The sequence below is a fragment of the Globicephala melas genome, chromosome 2 (genome assembly GCF_963455315.2).
Source record: "Globicephala melas chromosome 2, mGloMel1.2, whole genome shotgun sequence".
NCBI classification, from domain to species: Eukaryota; Metazoa; Chordata; class Mammalia; order Artiodactyla; family Delphinidae; genus Globicephala; species Globicephala melas.
The window spans coordinates 143,080,261-143,100,909 of NC_083315.2; the positions used below are offsets into that span (position 1 = coordinate 143,080,261).

A 20,649-nucleotide genomic window follows, 5' to 3' on the forward strand; every position below is an offset into this window, starting at 1 on the left:
TTTCTTTTCAGTCTTTTTTCTTTATTCTGTTCTGTGGCAACGAATTCCACCATTCTGTCTTCCAGGTCATTTGTCCATTTTTCTGCCTCCATTATTCTGCTATTGATTGCTTCTAGCTTATTTTTCATTTCACTTATTGTATTGTTCATCTCTGTTTGTTCTTTAATTCTTCTAGGTCTTTGTTAAACATTTCTTGCATCTTCTCAATCTTTGCCTCCATTCTTTTTCTGAGGTCCTGGATCATATTCACTGTCATTATTCTGAATTCTTTTTCCAGAAGTTTACCTATCTCCACTTCATTTAGTTGTTTTTCTGCGGTTTTCTCTTGTTCCTTCATCTGGTACATAGCCCTCTGCCTTTTTCATCTTGTCTTTCCGTGAATGTGGTTTTTGTTCCACAGGCTGCAGGATTGTAGTTCTTCTTGCTTCTGCTGTCTGCCCTCTGCTGGATGAGGCTGTCTAAGAGGCTTGTGCAAGTTTTCTGATGGGAGGGACTAGTGGTGGGTAGAGCTGGGTGTTGCTCTGGTGTGCAGAGCTCAGTAAAATTTTAATCTGCTTGTCTGCTGATGAGTGAGGCTGGGTTCCCTCCCTGTTGGTTGTTTGGCCTGAGGCAACCCAACACTGGAGACTACCTGGCTCTTTGGTGTGGCTAATGGCAGACTCTGGGAGGGCTCACGCCAGGGAGTACTTCCCAGACCTTCTGCTGCCAGTGTCCTTGTCCTCACAGTGAGCCACAGCCACCCCCTGCTTCTGCAGGAGACCCTCCAACACTAGCAGGTAGGTCTGGTTCAGTCTCTTATGGTGTCACTGCTCCTTCCCCTGGATCCCAGTGGGCACACTACTTTGTGTGTGCCCTCCAAGGGTAGAGTGTCTGTTTCCCCCAGTCCTGTGGAAGTCCTGCAATCAAATCCTGCTAGCCTTCAAAGTCTGATTCTCTAGGAATTCCTCCTCCCTTTGCTGTACCCCAAGGTTGGGAAGCCTGACGTGGGGCTCAGAACCTTTACTCTTGTGGGTGGAGTTGTGTGGTATAAGTGTTCTCCAGTTTGTGAGTCACCCACCCAGCAGTTATGGGATTTGATTTTATTGTGATTGCGCCCCTCCTGCTGTCTCATTGTGGCTTCTCCTTTGTCTTTGGATGTGGTGTATCTTTTTTGGTGAGTTCCAGTGTCTTCCTGTCAATGATCAGCAGTTAGCAGTTCAGCAGTTAGCTGTGATTCTGGTGCTCTTGGAAGAGGGAGCGAGCACACATCCTTCTACTCCACCATCTTGAACCCGTTTTCCAGTTTTTACAATTTTAAATCGTACCTTTTTAAAAAAAAAATCTTTATAAATGCTAGTGATAGTTTTTATAACCTAGGAAGAATATTCTTTGTTTCTTAGGTACAAAGTGTTTTGAAGCCAATCCACCAGAAGGAAGGACAAGAATTAACTGCTTTGCTGAATGCTCCACATATTCAGGTAGAAAATGGAGAGAGCATCACATGTGTGGTTTTTCCAGCATCCAAAATCACTTTGAATCAGAGTCTCTTGGGCTAAAAGAGACCTCAGATATTAACGTAGCCTGTTTTGATTGCTTACAACTTCCACTGCAGAATAATTATTGTTGGATTATATATTTTTGTACTTAAAGTTAACCACATTATTTTTGAAACAATTTCTTATTCTTTACAAATTCCTCCCTTTTTTGGTCATATTTTTCCATAAATTTTAATTATCTGTGATGTTGGACCCTTGAGGTAATTTTGTTTTTTATGAAGTTTAATAAGCATTTTAGACTTTGATAACTCATCCCAGAGTATTCCCTATTATACCTAACAAATCTTTAGTTATTATTAGCTATAAAAGTTACAGGGTTGCATCTGTACTTCAGTTGGAAAGTTTGGAAAGAGATCTGAATATATAATTAATTACAGCACTTCTTTTAAAGGTTTAATGATCAGGATACTATGTACATGATTAGGTTAAAATCTCTCTACAGAAATAAATCATGCTGTTACTTTAAATGCTATGGGTTTCTTTGAAACAGGCACTTTTACTGGCCCATGATAAGGTTGCTGAGCAGGAAATGCAGCTAGAGCCCATTACAGATGAGAGAGTTTATGAAAGCATTGGCCAATATGGAGGAGAAACTGTAAAAATAGTTCGTATAGAAAAGGCTCGAGATATTCCATTGGTAAGTGTCCCACATCTCTGATATAAGATCCTTTCTACACAGGGGTCTTCTGTATGGCAGATAGTTGAAGACCCTTTACATTTCTGGTAGTTTTTCTCTTTGGAGGCTAACTTTTTGGAATTCTTTTATGTTCTTCCTCATACTCCTTATTCATCTGAGAAATAATTTGTTCATCTTTTCTCACCCATAATTTGATGAAAATAATAGCTTGTGAAGTAATCGTTGAACAAAGAAGGGACAAGTAATCTGCTTCATTAGTCTGCCAGCTTCTTAAAAAAACAGTGGAAAGTCTGATCTTTTCATTCAATGTAATTACTTACATACTTCACATATACTTAGAAGTATGCATTGTTTAATGTTAATATTTTGTAGTTTTTATATGTAGAACATTTTTCTGTTAGTCTGCTATCATTGACTTAATTTTCTTTATTTTCAGGGAAATAGTTTTGAATCCTAAATTCTCAAATTGTCTTGCACAGTGTGGTATATGAAATAGGGACTGTGTTTTATTAAAGGGCATTTTATGTAACTAGGTTTTCCCCACCAGAAAGAAAGAAATTGGGAATGTTATGACAAAATTTTAAAATAAAAGTTCAGGAGAAAAGTGTTACAAACTATCTACTTTCAAGCTTTATTCTGTATTTCATATTTCCAGTTTTTGAGTGTATATATTGCAGTTGTACTTCCAATTTGTGTAATAAATATTAATGTTTAATACATTTTAATGTGAATTGGATGCAGCTATCATATTTAACATTTTGATAATTAACCAGATTAGTATTCATCTCTTAATGATATTTTGAATTTAAAAAGACTTTTAGTTACAAGTTATGTTCACTAATTATACCTAAATATAGTATAACCATTTGAATAGCATCCAGCATATAGAGAACAAATTTGATTATAGGCTTTCACATTGTTCTTGAGCAAGTGCATTTTTATGCTGTTGTATGCTTCAAAAGTCTGATTTTAGAATTTTAACGAATGGAATGCTTCTGAAGCACAAAATGTGGGGGAAGTGATCAGCTTTCAAACCTAATTGCCATGATTATTCTAGCTGTGTAAATAAAGTTTTTCTCAAGATAACTGAAGGCTAGAATTGTTGAATACAAAAATTAAAAAATGAGGACATGTTGAACAAAAAAATTGCATTTTTATTTAAATATTGGCTATTGAATTTTTTTAAGGGTGCTACAGTTCGTAATGAAATGGATTCTGTCATCATTAGTCGGATAGTAAAAGGAGGTGCTGCAGAAAAAAGTGGTCTGTTACACGAAGGGGATGAAGTTCTGGAGATCAATGGCATTGAAATTCGGGGGAAAGATGTCAATGAGGTTTTTGACTTGTTGGTAAGTTGCCCCGTGTAGAAGAATAATTGATGGACTCTCAAAAGCCTCCTTTGTTATTGGACTTCAGAATAAAATATTTAAAAAGCATTTTAAAAATAACTGTTAAGATCTCTATACAATTTCTAGCATAATTTTCCCATGGTATAATTGTTTCCACAATATTTATTAGTAGAATTTTATTCTTGTGGGGGTGGAGGTGCTGCTGATTTTTTTTTCTTTATTACTACCAGGTATATTTGTTCGCCTCTGAAATCACTAATAATAACTCATTCAAAAATACATGTATTAAATGCCTACTGTGTGCTAGCTGCTAGGAAACAGTAACAAAACAAAGTTCACACCCTCATGATTTTTATGTTCTTTTTTTTTTTCTTTTTGCGGTATGCCGGCCTCTCACTGTTGTGGCCTCTCCTGTTGTGGAGCACAGGCTCCGGACGCGCAGGCTCAGAGGCCATGGCTCACGGGCCCAGCCGCTCCACGGCATGTGGGATCTTCCCAGACCGGGGCACGAACCCGTGTCCCCTGCATCGGCAGGCAGACTCCCAACCACTGCGCCACCAGGGAAGCCCTCATTTTGGTTTTTTATTAGCTACAATTGATTGTTGTTTCCTTAGCAATATTAGATAATAGCAGTGGTATAGATCTACATTGTTGAATATGATAACCATTAGCTACATGTGCTAGTTATTTCTATCTAAGGAACACTTAAAATTCAGTTCCTCATTCTTACTAGCTGCATTTCAGATGCTCAAGAAGCGTATGTTACTAATGGCTATCATATGAAGGTGTAGATATAGGAATATGGCATTCTGCAATTCCAGTCCACTGATCAGAATTCCGTCATCATAGGAAGTTCTGTTAGACAGTGGTGGTATAATCAGGAGGCCATTTAGAGCCAGCTTTTGAGGGTGATTTATGATCACTTCATATATACCCATCAATCAGATTTATATTCTTACTTACTTAGTATCAGTTGTTACATTAGAATCTCTCCTATCTGCTGACGTCTACTGAAGAATCTAGAAAACATCCTCACATCCTTATTGTCACCCAGTCCCATTCATTGCTTTGATAGCACAAAGTGCCAGTGGTCATTGTTCTTAGCCCTTGTTTTACTGGCTGCTGTCTCTAGATTGAGTACTTCTCCCTGCTATCTCAGGACCATAAGTGTGATTACTGTCTAGGCTGGAGGTAGCTGAGCAAGGTGGGCAGTGGTGTACAGTTGTCCCTTGGTATCCATGGGGGATTGGTTCCAGGGCCCCATGGATACCAGAATCCATGGATGCTCAAGTCCCTTACATAAAATGGCATAGTTTTTGCATATAAGCTACGTACATCCTCCAGCATACTTTAAATAATCTCTAGATTATTTATAATACCTAATACAATGTAAACGCTAAGTAAATAGCTGTTTGCAGGTGGCAAAATCAAGTTTTGCATTTTGGAACTTTCTGGAATTTTTTTCCATCCGCGGTTGGTTGAATTCACAGATATGGAACCCATGAATACGGAGGGCCGACTGTGCTGGAAGATAATAGAGAACCTAGCAGTAAGACTCTATACAGTTATAAAATAGAATGAATGACAGAGACAAAGCATCTGGGAAGTAAGAATATTTGTGTACTTGCATCGCTTTTCTAATCCTAGTAAAATTACTATTTCAAATTCTACTGTATTAAAATCGATGTATGTCAGAGTAGATGACCCTGAAGTGCTGCAGTGTCTTCCAGTCCTTCACTGTGGAATCTTCCAAACTTAAACTTAATGGAAGATAAAAACCCAAGACTTATGGGCTAAGTGGCTTTTCCCAGTGGACGAGAGGACCAAAATTTCAGAATGTCATATTCCTGGGTAGCTCTATAATGGAGTCCACGAAAGGCATAATTTGTGCTTCCTGATAAAATGGGATTCATCTTTTCCAATTTTTTTTTTTAAGTCTCCTTGGAGTTCCAGAATAGTCCAGTTTAGGGACTGTTGATCATAAGATCGTGGAATGATTTTCATAAATACAGCTTTTTAAAATAATGTACTTTTTCTGTTACAGTCTGATATGCATGGTACTTTGACATTTGTTCTGATTCCCAGTCAACAGATCAAGCCTCCTCCTGCTAAGGAAACAGTAGTAAGTGATTTTTTTAATGTTCATTATTTATTTTCTGATGGCTACTGTTTACTTTTTTCTTAATTAACAAACTTTATTTTTTAAGAGGATTTTTAGGGGACTTCCCTGGTGGTACAGTGGTTAAGAATCTGCCTGCCAATGCAGGGGACACGGGTTCAATCCCTGGTCTGGGAAGATCCCACGTGCCACGGAGCAACTAAGCCCGTGCGCCACAACTACTGAGCCTGAACTCTAGAGCCCGCGAGCCACAACTACTGAGCCTGAACTCTAGAGCCCGCGAGCCACAACTACTGAGCCTGCGCACCACAACTACTGAAGCTTACACGCTCTAGGGCCCACGTGCTGCAGCTGCTGAGCCTGTGTGCTGCAACTACTGAAGCCCACATGCCTAGAGCCCGTGCTCCACAAGAAGAGAAGCCACCATAATGAGAAACCTGCGCACTACAACAAAGAGTAGCCCCCACTTGCCACAACTAGAGAAAGGCTGCATGCAGCAACAAAGACCCAATGCAGCCAGAAAAAAAAAAAAAGAGTAGTTTTAGGTTCACAGCAAAATTGAGCAGAAAGTAGAGTTCACACATAATTCCCACTCTCACACATGTGCAACCTCCCCTGCTATCAACATTCTACACCAGAGTGGTGTATCTGTTACATTGGTGAATTGATGGTTTCATTATTACCCAAAGTACACAGTTTACTTTAGGATTCAATTTCGGTGTTGTACATCCTATGAGTTTTGACAAATGTATAATTACATATATCTACCATCGTAACGTACAGAATAGTTTCACTGCCCTAAAAATCCTCTATGCTCTGCTTATTCATCACTTCCTCCCCCCAACCCATGGCAACCACACTGTCTTGACTGCGATGGTTTACCTTTTCCAGAATGTCATATAGTTGGAATCTTACAGTATGTAGTCTTTTCAAATTGGCTTTTTTCTCTAGTGGTAAGCATTTAAGTCCTCCATGTCTTTTCATAGCTTGATAGCTCCTTTCTTCTTAGCACTGAATAATATTCTATTGTCTGGATATACAACAGTTTACCCACACACCTACTGAAGGACATTTTGGTTGCCTCCAAGTTTTGGTAGCTATGAACAAACACCCCTGTGGAGGTTTTTGTGTGGATATAAGTTTTCAGCTCATTAATACCAAGGAATTGAAAACCTCAAACAAAAGCATGCACAGTGATGTTTATCATTTGAGCATCAGAAATGTCACTCTAAATATTCTTGCACTCAAGTAAAAACAGGTAAATTCAGTAGATTTTATTTAAATAAATATGACATATTAATATTTCAAAGTTAGTGAACTCTGAAAAGTAAAAAAATAGAAAATACTTCTTTTTCAGAATTTTTATGACTTATAATGTTCAGCTTTGTCTTTTTCTGTCAGTATAGGTGGGTTTATTTAACTTAAATATGCTTAGTGTAGTGGGAAAAGGTGCTTTTTACAAAGTATGCACAACTCTTAAATACTCTAGCTATAGTAAAAGCAGACTTCATTACCATATGATCCAGCAATTCCACTCCTAGGTATAGACCCTAAGAGAACTGAAGGCATACCTCTTTTCAAAAATTTGTACATGAATGTTCAAAACAGCATTTTTCATAGTAGCCAGAAGGTAGGAACAACTCGGATGTTTGCCAGCTGATGAATGGAAAACAAAATATGGTATATCCATAAGAATGGGATATTATTTGGCAGTTAAAAGGAATAAAGTGCTGATATATGCTACAACGTGGATGAACCTTGAAAAAGTTATGCTAAGTGAAAGAAGCCATTCGCAAAAGGCTGTGTATTGGGTTCATTTATATAAAATGTCCAGAATGGGTAAGTCCATAGAGACAGAGAGTAAATTAGTAGTTATTTAGGTGAAAGGGTGGGGATTTAGGAGGGAATAAGAGTGATTCCCAATCAGTAGGGCTTTGATAAAAATGTTCTAAAATTGTTTGTGGTTGCACGACTCTAAATTTACTAAAAACCACCCAAGTGTACACATGGGTGACTTGTATAGCATATGAATTATATCTCAGTAAAGCTGTTAAGAAGTCGTAGACTTCAGTGTGCTGGATTAACATGGTAGCCTGATGTATTGCATCTGTTACTATTCTTAATTTTTGTACAAGCATAACAATTTGAAAGGGAACACAGTTTCATTTTTTTCTTAATATTTCATCACAGTTATGCTTTATATTTTGGCTGTCGTTCCATCTTTTCCCTTTATTGGAACATATTGAAGTCAATATTGCATTTGCAACCTTCCTTCTGTTTAAAGTTCTTTGTAGGAAGAGAAATGAGGAAATAGTTTGTCTTTGAGTTTCAACAGCCTTATTCTCAGTGCACTATTCTTTCCCACATATCTCTCCCACGAACAAGCCCTGAACTTCAAAGGTAGCTATGCAGTGTGAGGAGACACAACAGAAGAAGGTTGGAATATTTGCTTACTTATATGACTTTAACAAGAAAGGGAGAGAAAGGAAAAGAAAAGATGCTAGGCTTATCCCTTTTAGAATACAGCATTTGATGGGTAGAGGTGTTTTCAAAATAGAAATGGTGTGCAATATTTTTTTCCCTTCATTTCCTCCTTTCATTGAGAAGAACTCTCAATTGCAATATCTCTTGTAAAGTTTTTGTCAAACTTAAACAGGTTTGAAATGAACTACTATTATTAATGCTCGCATGGAAGATTTCCGCAAGGAAAACAGTGATAGTATATCATAATTTTATTTGGCATATGCAGAATAATTTTATATGGGATTAGTGATTTTAAGAAATAACCATTTTTTAAAATTGAAGTATGGTTGATTTACAATGTTATGTTAGTTTCTGGTGTACAGCAAAGTGATTCAGATATCTATCTATTTTTCATATTGTTTTTCATTATGGTTTATTACAGGATATTATCGTTCCCTGTGCTATTCAGTAGGACCTTGTTGTTTAACTATTTTATATATAGTAGTTTGTATCTGCTAATCCCAAACTCCTAATTTATCTCTCTCCCACCCCCTTTCTGTTTTGGTAGCCGTAAGTTTGTTTTCTACCTCTGTGGGTCTGTTTCTGTTTTGTAAATAAGTTCATTTGTATCATATTTTAGATTTCACATGTAAGTGACACCATATGGCACTTGTCTTTCTCTTTCTGACTTCACTCAGTATGATAATCTCTAGGTCCATTCGTGTTGCTGCAAATGGCGTTATTTCATTCTTTTTTATGGCTGAGTAGTATTCCATTGTATATGTTCCACATCTTTATCCACTCATCTGTTGATGGACATTTAGGTTACTTCCATTCCTTGGCTATTGTAAGTAGTGCTGCTATGAACACTGGGGTGTGTATATCTTTTTTCATATTAGAGTTTAATTAGAACCAACTTATTAAGCATAATTATGGTACAGGTCGGGATCTAGTAAGAGCAACAAAAGGTTATCATTCTGATGTATGTTTTGTGATGTTAGAAAGAAATATGCATTTAAGATAACAAAATAGGTGTTATCTGAAACTCCATCATAATGACTTGCTGAATTATAACATTACAAATGGCAAGACTAAGCTGTGTCAGGAGAAGTACTCCCTTATTTGGTAAGTTTCTTTTGTATCACACATAGCAGCCAGGGGCTGCTCCATTGGTTGCAGTGGACAAAAGTCTTGACACCTTTGTAGTTTAGCTTCCTAGGTTACTGGCACATTTGTCTGAGGAAACATTTACATTGTTTAAACTGCAGTTACCTTCTCCCCACATTGACTAAAAGAAAAGTTGTGTACAACTTTAGATTATTTCACAATATAATTGAAATAATATTGAAGGGAGGAAATAGAATATTTGAGCCAAAGGCACTTTTTTCGTCTAGTCTGATGCCCAAATATAAACAGGAGTAAATTGAAATGTAGGGGATCACACTAGTTATTAGTGATGGAATATGCACTAGAAAATTCAGAGATTATTGATTGTCCAATAGGTGTTAGCTATTATTATGATTACTTACTTTGTGCCAGGCACAATACTAATTGTTTTACATGTGTTATCTCATTTAGTCCTTATAGTATCCCTTTTAAGTATAGCTATCTTTATTACTCCCATTTAACAAGCATTGCAACTAGAATTAGAAAGGTCAAGTTAATTGCCCAAGCCCACTATTGGTGAGTGACTGAGCCAGGACTAGAACCCATGCCTATTCCAGAACTTTTGCTCTTAACTGCTGTGTAATATAACAGGTACTGTCCCACAAAGCTACTAAATGTTAGAAGTTTCTGTATTACTGTTTATTATCAGTCCGAAGAAAATAATTACAATACCATGATAGAAAATTGTAACTATGGATGAATTAACCTGTTAGTAGCTATATGATATGGTAGTGAGTCTGGATTTTGAGTATAATAAAAGCATATTATGAGACTTCAGTATTTGAAATTGAGGTAGGATCTCTTCTGTCTGTAGGAGACTTGATAACTCTAAAATGCTGGGAGCATGACTGAAGTCTCTTGATTTTGGGGGTCTGGGCTGGGAGTATGGGAGAAAGATGTAGTTTTAGGGGAATTTAAAGACTTAGGAGGATACTAAAATCATAGTTCAGGGATACAAACCATAGAATTAGCCACTAGGCCAGTGGTATTAATAATTGAAATATTATGGGCCCCAAATAGTTTTTTTCCTCACAGTGATTATGTACTTGATCCCTTTTGTGTACTAGGACACTGTGCTAATAAGTGCTAGCTTTATAATAATGAACATGACATTAATTATAGTTTGCAGTAAGTGATAAGATGGAAATCAATAGAATTTGAACACTGAGAATAAAAGGAGGTGGGATTGATTATATAAGGTTGGCAGGAAAGGCCTCCTGGAGGAGACAACATGAAGCTGAGACCTGTAGAATGAGATGAAGCCAGGCCTGTTAATTATCAGAAGGGCTTCCAGGTATAATTTCTAAAGAACTTTGTGTTTGGAAAGCCTGTAGGAATGGAGCAAAGTAGGGGAGTAGAACGGTGAGGAGGGAATTCTAAGAGATGAGGCTTGAGAGGTAGATAGGGCCAGGTCAAGTAAGTCTTCTTGGCCGTGGCAGGGAGTTTGCATTTCAAATACAGTAACATGGTGTGATTTGTATTTAAAAACAAAACACATCTGGCTGCTGGGTGGAAATTGGATTAGTAGAGCCAATAATGGAAGCAAGGAGATTCAGGAAACTGTTGCCGAAGCCATTATAAAGTATGATGTTGACTTATAAATTTCGATGATAGCAGTGGCAGTGGAGAATATGAATCAGGCTGCTCTGAAGTAGAAATGACAGGACCTTGTAATGAATGTGGAGAGTAAAGGATAGGGAAGAAGCAAGGATGCTCGAACAACTGGGTGGATAGTGGTGGTGCTTTATGTGGAGGAAAAACTGGTTTGGGGAGAAAAATCCAAAGGTTTATTTTATAGATTTGAGATACCTGAGAGGCATTCAGGTAGAGATATCGAATGCATAGAATAGAATATATCATTTTGGAATTCTAAGGAGAGATCTGGGCCATAGTTGTATTTATTGTGGGGAAATCAGGTCAGGGGAACAGTCTGTTTATATGTACTTTATGTGTTTGCAAAAAATTCTACAGATTTTAAAAAATGATAGGTTAAGAATTGTTCGTAGCCTATGAAGATAACTGGGTTGAAAGGAAAGGTTGAGAACCACTGCCATCCAGTATACTTACTTTTCTCTTAGAGGTATAAAATGTATAATATAATTTTCATCTTAATTTTTTCTCATTTGGAAGAAGATCTGGAATTTTATAATGCAATAAAAATTTTATAAATATTTTATCAGAAGATGAAAAACTATTGAAAATTTCTGTGTACAGTGTATTAGATGGACATCCCCTTTCAGGTTAGGGCAGTTGCTCTATTAAGTTTGCTGTTACCCTAAGGTTCATATTTTTGTCTGCCTACTACTACTAACCATTAACTGGATGCCCCACAGATATCCCAAATTTCTCCTGTTAAAAATGGAAGAGAACAAATAATAAAGATATTCCTTCTTGAATGGGCATTGGAGAGGAGGAATCTCAGGATGAGGAGAAGGAATTTGAAAACTGTTGCTTGACACTCAAAGGCTTTTCTTGATGCTGCCCTTAGTTTTATAATCTGCCTTATGGTAAAGTTTAGGCCAAAGACAAAAGAAGACACACTTTCACTATTTTCTCTTCTATAAGTAATTTTAAAAGTTAGAGATAAGTCTAGTATAATAAGAAATACAGAAATAAAAATTACAAGGAAAAATTATTTTTGAGCATTGAATCCCTTAGGAAAGATGTAAATAAATTAATGAATTATTATTCCTTTACTGTGCTCCCATCATTAGGATTTCAAATGTGCTTAAAAAAAAGGGGCAAGGAGAAAAATGTTGGACTGGAAGATAATTGTGTCTAAACAGCCCTGTAATTTAAAATTTAAACAGATGATTTTGTTTGGATTAGAAATCAGACATTGTTTTGGTCAGATACATTGTAGTGATACTACAGCATTGTTAAACCCTGGAGCTTTCCTATAGGGGTCGGCATCTCTCCTTCATTTGAAAAGGACTCTGTTTTCTTTTGTATGGGAAAGGAAATAAATTAGCCACTAACAGAGCTGAAGAGGAAAGATTGCTGAAGATAACTTCTAGAGCTGATAAGAATTGCAGTGGAATACAGGCATACTTCAGAGATATTGCAGGTTCGGTTCCAGACCACTGCAATAAAGTGAGTCACACTCTATCTGCAAAATGCAGTAAAGTGAAACACAATAAAACAAGGTATGCCTATATATAGATAGAAGTCACATAGTACATGTCAAGTCAATACTCAGACTTTTACCCTGTCATATGGTTAATTTCCCTGATATGAAATAAACTTTGCTCTCAATTTTACTCCTCTTCCCAGCCTGCACAGAGGGGCCTCATTCCAAACCAACTAAATCTGAATAGTGAAGAGGTAAGACCTAAGCAGAGTAGGGAGAAAAGCATCTCTGGGTGATTTTGTTTGGCCTCTGGCAAAGGTCATAGACTTAGATACAGCGTCCTCACTGGTCTATTTAGTTTCCCTCAGGGTAGTAGTTCCCTGAGATTTTAGGGTACATCTTAAACAGCATGTATGTAACAATTATCCAAGGAACATAATTAAAATACAGAGTCTGAAAGTTTGAGACGTAGCATAAGAAGTCAGTATTTTAATAAACATCCTAGCAGGTGTTCTGAGCAAAACAGTTTGGAAACAACATGCTGGGTATTGATTTCAGAAAGTGATTTGATAAAATCATCAATCAGGCTGACAAGTAGTCTGATTTCATGCATCTTTGAAAAGCCTGTTAATAAAATGATCTCTCCACCACCATAAATGATGCCTATAATTTCATGTTCAGATTGCTAAGATTGTTTGACTAAAAAAACAACAATTTAAACAGATGTAGAAGCATTATTGATTAACAGGGATGGTACTCAAGCAGAGATTTTTTTTTTTAATCATCCTATAGATTAGAGACCTCATGCCAGGGTTACAGAATTGTATGTATAGTCTTTTTACCCAGTCTCTCAACTGTTTTGACTCACTACTACCCTGTATCACTCTCTAAAATTCATTTTTGGTTTTAACTGACAAAGTTTTCAAGATTTTATTAAAAAGTCTGTTTTTCATATCAAGAATAAGGCTGTTTAGGGCACACTCCAGTTGTAATGCAGCAGAACACTGTTAAATTGAGTGAGGTATCGTAAACATATTTAAGCCAAGAGTGTGTACTATGTGATTCCATTTATATGAAGTAAAATACAGGGAAATTAATCTATGCTAGAAACCAGGGTGATGTTTACCGTTGGAGGACAAAACTAATCTATTCTAGAAATCAGGATGATATTTATCCTTGGAGGACATAGCATGGCTAGTGACTGAAAGGAACGTGAGGCGGGGCTTCTGAGGTGCTGGTGATATTCTGGTTCTTGATTTGGGTGCTGGTTACACAGGTTTGTTTTGTTTATGAAAATTAATTGAGCTATACATTTAGGATTTTGTGTACTATTTGAACTTATGTAGTACATCAGTGAAAAGCTACCCCCCAAAAAGCAGACTAGCATTTAAGTTCTATATTTTTAACTGAATCACTTGCTTTACTTCAGTGTTGCTGTTTGTATATTGAGACATAGATTTCCTCATTTCATATTTATAGCAGTAAAATATTTTTCTGAAATTAAAAAATACAGTATTCTTTATCTAAAGATACCTTCAAACAAAATTTCTGAAAGAGGCTGTTGCTTTCATGAGGATTCTTGGTTATTATAATGGAGGGATATGTATTATATATATATAGCACTTTAAAAGTATTTTATCAGCTTTCATATATTCTCATTATTGATTGAGAATAGTCAATTTTTTAAGTGTTTCAGGAGCTGAAAAAAGATAGTGTTTTCTCATAAAAATAGTTTTTGAAGCAGACCAGTATTATCTTTATGATTGGTGGCCTCAGTCATGGTTAGGGTAAAAGGCTTAAGGAAAGTCAAACAACACTTGGATAGAAGAGAACTCAGAATTATAAAATTCTTAGACTGTCAATCAGGTGCCTGGCTCACTGAGCCCAGACCTGAAATATAACCTATGTGGGGCAGAAAAACTCATTGAAAATAGGTGTAGGATTTTGTTAGATGAAAATGGACTTCTTACAGATTTTGGAAAATGCCACATGCCATTTGACCAGCTTGGATAAAAAGTACAGATAGGGGAGTTAAAGAGAATATTAATTCCTTTATACCTCCTAAGAAGTAAGAATACTTGATCTTATAGAATATATTGAAGAAAATAGCATTGGAAATAACTTAGCTTTCAATAAGGTTCATGTGAATTCTTACCTTTAGTGCTAAGAGCGTTAACAGGTTTTAGATACGCAAAAACACAGTTAACAAAAATTTTAACTTATACCACTAGTAATAAAGCCTATGTATAGAACACGATAGGAATGATTATACACTTGATTTAGATAATTTTAGCAGTTTAGGGTGTCTTTATTTATGAACCCTAAACATATCCCTTTAGAAGAAACTCTGAAGGAGATTAAGGTGCAGTCGCGCTGACAGTGTGGCCAAGAGCAGTTTCCCTGGATGATGGCACCAGGGAAACTGACACTCACCTGCTTAGATGACAGATGTGGTGAGGTTTACAGTCTACCTTTCCTGGTAGTAGTGGTTTAGAAATTACATACCTTACTGCAGAGTCATTGTTTTCACAGGTCAGGAATGGAAGGGGAGGGAGTCTCTATTACATTCCTTCTGCTTCTATCAAACCTTTGAGGCCCCTTAGCACCTCAGCTTGTTAGCAGCTAACAGTGCAGTGTTTTGCATACTCTTGTACATGTTTGCAATCAACAGGACTGTCTTAACTGAAGAAAACAGATGAGTCTGGGAAAATTCTGCTCCCAAAATACAGTTAACTAAACTAACCTCCCTTCTTTCAATTCATAATATCTTTGCACTAATGAAAAATGTAACATTTTAATTATATTTATGCTGAAGATTTTGTGTTGCCATTTCATTATCGTTGTTCTTACTTTTACCCTTTTTATCTTTTAGATCCATGTAAAGGCTCATTTTGACTATGACCCCTCAGATGACCCTTATGTTCCATGTCGAGAGTTAGGTCTGTCTTTTCAAAAAGGGGATATACTTCATGTAATCAGTCAAGAAGATCCAAATTGGTGGCAGGCCTACAGGGAAGGGGATGAAGATAATCAGCCTCTAGCTGGGCTTGTTCCAGGTAAGAGACAGTATAGTAGAAAGTACAAAGTTTAAAAAAACATTTAAAATACAAATCTTCAAAGAGAAAAACTCACTTTTTCATGCCTTTTAAAAAATGATGTAAATACTTTTTCACGTCGTTGATTTTTATGTTGTATCTGTAACATAAGTATCTTGAATATAAATTAACCAATTTGTTGGGCTTTAGAATGGAATTACGATATAATCTCGTCAGCCAATCCCATGTTGTACTACATTCACTGTAGGTACATTGAGACTACCCTGTTTTCAAGGCAACAAAACTTGTATTGAACAACAAAAGCATCAAGGCAACAAAACTTATACTATAACAGATTATCATCAACTGGAGCATCAAACTTGATATCTAAATAGGAATTTGTGAAGGTGCATCACTTTATAAGGAATCAGGAGAGTAAGACTACTGAATTTATCTCTCCTAAGATATCTTAGGGTGGAAATAGGATGCCCCCAACTTTTCATTGAAGAAGACTCTCTAATTTAGACTATACTAAAATAAAACTTTAGCTCACATTGGACATTAAGATTATTAAGGGAACATATTTCTTCTGAAGAGTGAAGATGATGCTTAATGGAATGAAGTGTATAGATGTAATTTTTCCTACAAATTGTTCCTGCAGTTCCCAGGATGTGGGTATGGTGGAATGAGGGAAACAGAACCAAGGAAAGTATAATAAGATATTAGTGAAGGCAAAGGAATACTTACAGAATGATGAAATGGGAATAAAGTGATAATTCATCAGCTTATTCACTCAAAAAATACTGTTATATCAGCATTGTATAAGGCACTGAGATAAGCTTCTCTTCCATATTTGACTTTAAAGCATATCCGTTAATACTTTAATTATACATTAATGTAAAACAATGTTTTTTTTTCCTTTTTTGTGTGCCCTACTTCATAATACTTACATGGAATTGTCTGTTACAGTACTTTGTACTGTATATTCTCAGTTTGTAAACTTCTAGGCCAGTGACTACATCTTACTTATTCTTTCAAATTTAGGGCAGTATCTGCTAAATTAATAAATAGGCGGTTTTTAAAAATAGTTCTGCCAGAACTGGTGCTTCTGAATTAGACCTTCTAAGGCTGTTTTTTTTTAAAAAAAACTCTTCCAAGCCTTGACTTTTGCCTATAACATTTTTTAGGGATTATACCTCCTATTAAACCTTAAGATTTTAAGCATAACAGATCTGGCTATAGAATTTGGCTTACAATGACTGTGACTACAAGTAATACATTATGTGTATAATAAAGTCACAGCCACAAATCATCTGCTTTAAAACCCCAAAGCTGGAGATTCTGTGTATACTGACGCATATATCAAGGAAGGAGGAATGGGCTTCTTATATTAAGTTCAGAGGATGATACTGTACCCTTGACTCTTCACAGTAACAGTTACAGGAACATTCCTCTAGAATCCTGGGGTACTGGGCAGCCATTATGGTTCGTAGTGCTTGTGCCAGATATCAATTTGATATCTTTCACCATGTCAGCTTTAGCCCATAAATACTTAGAACTAATATCTATTGACTGATTGATTACATTGAGTTTCTGAAAATAGATAGATAAATCAAGGAAGTTTTAATGATACCATTTGTAAGTCTTTTTATAGGACAAATAAATGGACCCATGTTAGTTTGAGTTTGACAGTTTTCTGTCAGGAGGATTTCTAAGAGGTTATAATGTCCATCTCCCACTAATGTCTGCTTCTATTTCAAAAACAGTCTACATACGTGTGTACTATAAAAATGTGCCATAGCAGTACATTACTGTAATGTTTTTAAACATTTTAGTATATAAATTATTTAAATTATTTTGTTCTTTATTTTCTAAATCTGTTGAAGTCAAATATTTTTTAAAAAATTTAATGCTCTTAAAAATTTCCCTATAGTCATAGCTACTTGTTTTATCTAGAAACACAATCTGTACAGCTTCTGGAGATAACTTGATTTCTTTTAATGTTTTTTATGTATATCAAACTCAATACTGTTTTTGCTTGTGCTCTTATAAAATGCACTAAGTTCAACAGATTATCCCAACATCATAGATGGAATTTGCTTATTGATTTTTAAGAATCTCTGGCCTGAAATGGAAAGAATTAAATATAAAAATTAAATATAAAAGTAGAACTCTAATTCAGAATTTTCTAATTAAAGCCACGTTTATCCTTCAGAAAAAAAATACATTTGATTCTAAGGTGGATGTCTGAAAAGAACATGAAAATCAGAAACCTTGAAAGCCTCCTATATTTAAAATCTTAATCCTGAGAGGAAAAATGTAATAGGTTTTTCATTTATTTGTATCATGGGTAGCTTAAGGTAGAAATGAAAAATCTTTAAAGCATATACATACATACAAAGAAAAAGAGGGATTGAAAATGATAAATGCGAGGGAATATGTTGAATGGTGTCTTGGAATCAAAAACTGGTGACTGTTTACATATTATTTTGGAAAGTTAACTCCTAGAATTAATTTGCTTGATTTGCAATAATTCAAATGATCAGAACCATTGTAACATCCAGCACAGTGCTTTCCACATAGTAGATGCTAAATGAAAACTTTGTAAAAATTGAACTATTAAATTTTCTAGCACTGGTTTGTTATTTATCTTTTTTAATAGATGATATATAGTCCAGTAATACATGTTCTAGGATTGATTGAGAGCAAGGTGGAGACTTAATACTTTAACTGTTTGGAGCGTATAATCATAGTTGATATACTCTGATGTGGTGGCAGGAGGATTTAGAAGGGAATATAAATGAAGAGTTACTTCTGGTGGTGTCCCTTGATTTTAAAAAAAATACTTCTATCCTTTTGACTTAACTATTTTACTCTTTTTCCTTTCTGCTTATTAGGGAAAAGCTTTCAGCAGCAAAGGGAAGCCATGAAGCAAACCATAGAAGAAGATAAGGAGCCAGAAAAATCAGGTTGGACACTTATATTTGACATTGAGGTTTCTTGGGTCTTCATCTGGAATCAGGTTTAGATTTACATATCATAACTGTCAAGAAAGAGGTATTCATGGCAAGAGTGATGTGAGAAGCAAAACTGATTACCTTAGGACTGTAAAGGAAGGAGAGGATTTAAGTATTAAAGATTATCTATCTGTGATGTGAGATTAATGGAAAATTATAACTACTTCTCTGAAAAATAGTTCTTCTATGAACAATGTAACGCGTCTATAAATTTAAATTTAAAACTATTTGAGTTCTTCTATTTGAAATATGTAGCTTTATTCAAGGAAACAAATACCACATTTATACTTACGTTTTTTATTCTCAACAGGAAAACTATGGTGTGCAAAGAAGAATAAAAAGAAGAGGAAAAAGGTTTTATATAATGCCAATAAAAATGATGGTAAGTTCCACTCTCAGATATAGTTGTATTTATATCCGAAAGAGGTCCATATCTAACACTTGAAAGAAATTAAATTGATATTTTCAGGGAATTTTATTTCTGGTCTTGGCCTCTTAATGTAACATGTGTGCTTAATAAAGCCATTTAGCAGAAATTATTTTCTTTTGGAATCCTATGAGGAATGCACAGTTTTAAATTCTGAGAAAAACTGGTATAAAAATTATAGTACAATTTAGCATGTACAGTGTTATATTGATAGTTTCCTCATAAATTTTTTCCTACTTAAACTCTTTATTTGCAAAATTAATACATGTTTCTAACAAATTCTAACAATATAGCTGTATTTTAAGTAAAAAATGAACATTTTGTCTACAGTAACTCATGTCACCAAGGCAAGCCATTGCATAGAGCCTGCTGACTGAGTCAGGCACACAGGAGAATTTTCTGTTCTATTTTAATTTATTGTTAAGATTAAAAAAATTTTAAGTTGTAGCTTCTCTTAAAATCAAAAGCTCAAATAACACTGGGCTCATATTCCCCCATGACACTGGTCTGCTGGACCTGAATGATATGCTTTTGCCTTTATACTGGGCACCTACTTAGTTCAGCAGTCTCCACCACATCCAATTTTTTATAAACCCAGCCTGATTTAGTGCTTTCATTACCTTCTTGGTTGGTCCTTATGGGCTTTAGAATTTGCTACCCCTTCTTTAATTCACATTAGAAACAAGCCAAATAATAAAGCAAAGGGAGTCTTTAACTTCTTACACAATTTATAAGGCTTATTTTTATTCTCTCAATACCTTGAAAATTTCTTAAGTGGCATAAATTGAACTAGTGAAAATAAAATGTTATAGATAATTGGAAAATTTGATACAAAACTAAACCTGAGATTCCATCTACTATAATAAATTTTTTTTCCCAAAATAAACATCCTTAATGCTAAGTGATAGATTATGTAGCTAAGAAGATTTATTGGAATTTTAATCTTTTCCTCTATACTTGGGTAAGTGATTAATATCTGTTTCTTTATCTTTTGAAATACACTAAAATTAACTGGTTCAGCTCTAATAGCTGTTATATTATGATATATCTACGTCTGTGAATCAAAATGTTTCCACAGTCTGTACATGTTAGAAGAAGGAACTTAGATTTTTCAGAGGGAAAGCGTTTTGAGAAGGGAAGGAATTACATTTCTGTTCATAGTGCTGTTATCATAATTAACATTTTTATTAATAACTATCATTTATAATAACTTCTGTTCCAGGGGCAGTAACCTTCATCCATTTAGTTCTCAAAATAAATTCCTTGAGATTACAGATTAATGAATTCAGGTTCAGATGTGAAAGTGGCCTGCTTAAGTTCTTACAACTAATACATGGTTGAGTTGGAGTTTAAACAACTAGAGTTTGAGTTCCTGCTCTGTGCTCTGTGCTAAGCACTGACAAGATTAAGATGGTCCCCTGCCCCCATGGAACTTATAGCTGACGGTCTGACTACACATCTGATGCTCTTACCCAGCTAGGTGAAGTAATATGATTGAGAAGATAGCAGGTCACTAGTTGTCTGCCTTTGTTCTTACCACTGGACAGCTCTGATTTCATCTGGATTGTGGGCTTTAGGAATGTTACCCCACCTGTTATAATTTATACCTCTTCTTGAATCATGATCTCAGGTTAGTATTAGTATTCCAGGATAAAGTAAACAGAAGTGTAGAAAGTTGGATAGCATAGATATGCTGTGTTTTCAAGTTATATGATCACAGAAAAGTATTCCAGCTTTCTCTGATAACACTAGTTGCAGCACTATTTGTAAATGTTTGTCTATGCCAGGTATTGTTTGCAGCATATACGTTGTCTTCTCCTTAAACCAACC

General features: G+C 35.5%; 1 protein-coding gene across 4 annotated transcripts in view; it reads left to right on the plus strand.

The window, feature by feature from the left end:
- PALS1 (protein associated with LIN7 1, MAGUK p55 family member) overlaps positions 1–20,649 on the plus strand; it is a 103,384-nt gene that overhangs the window by 65,157 nt on the left and 17,578 nt on the right. For 3 of the 4 annotated variants that reach the window (XM_030855283.2, XM_030855286.2, XM_030855284.2), the window contains 7 exons: positions 1,380–1,457; positions 2,026–2,172; positions 3,360–3,521; positions 5,566–5,643; positions 15,213–15,396; positions 18,273–18,344; positions 18,703–18,774. In XM_030855283.2, the coding sequence (XP_030711143.1) occupies positions 1,380–1,457; positions 2,026–2,172; positions 3,360–3,521; positions 5,566–5,643; positions 15,213–15,396; positions 18,273–18,344; positions 18,703–18,774 (793 nt within the window). The remainder of the gene's footprint in view (positions 1–1,379; positions 1,458–2,025; positions 2,173–3,359; positions 3,522–5,565; positions 5,644–15,212; positions 15,397–18,272; positions 18,345–18,702; positions 18,775–20,649) is intronic. The other variant, XM_030855285.2, reaches the window with a different exon arrangement.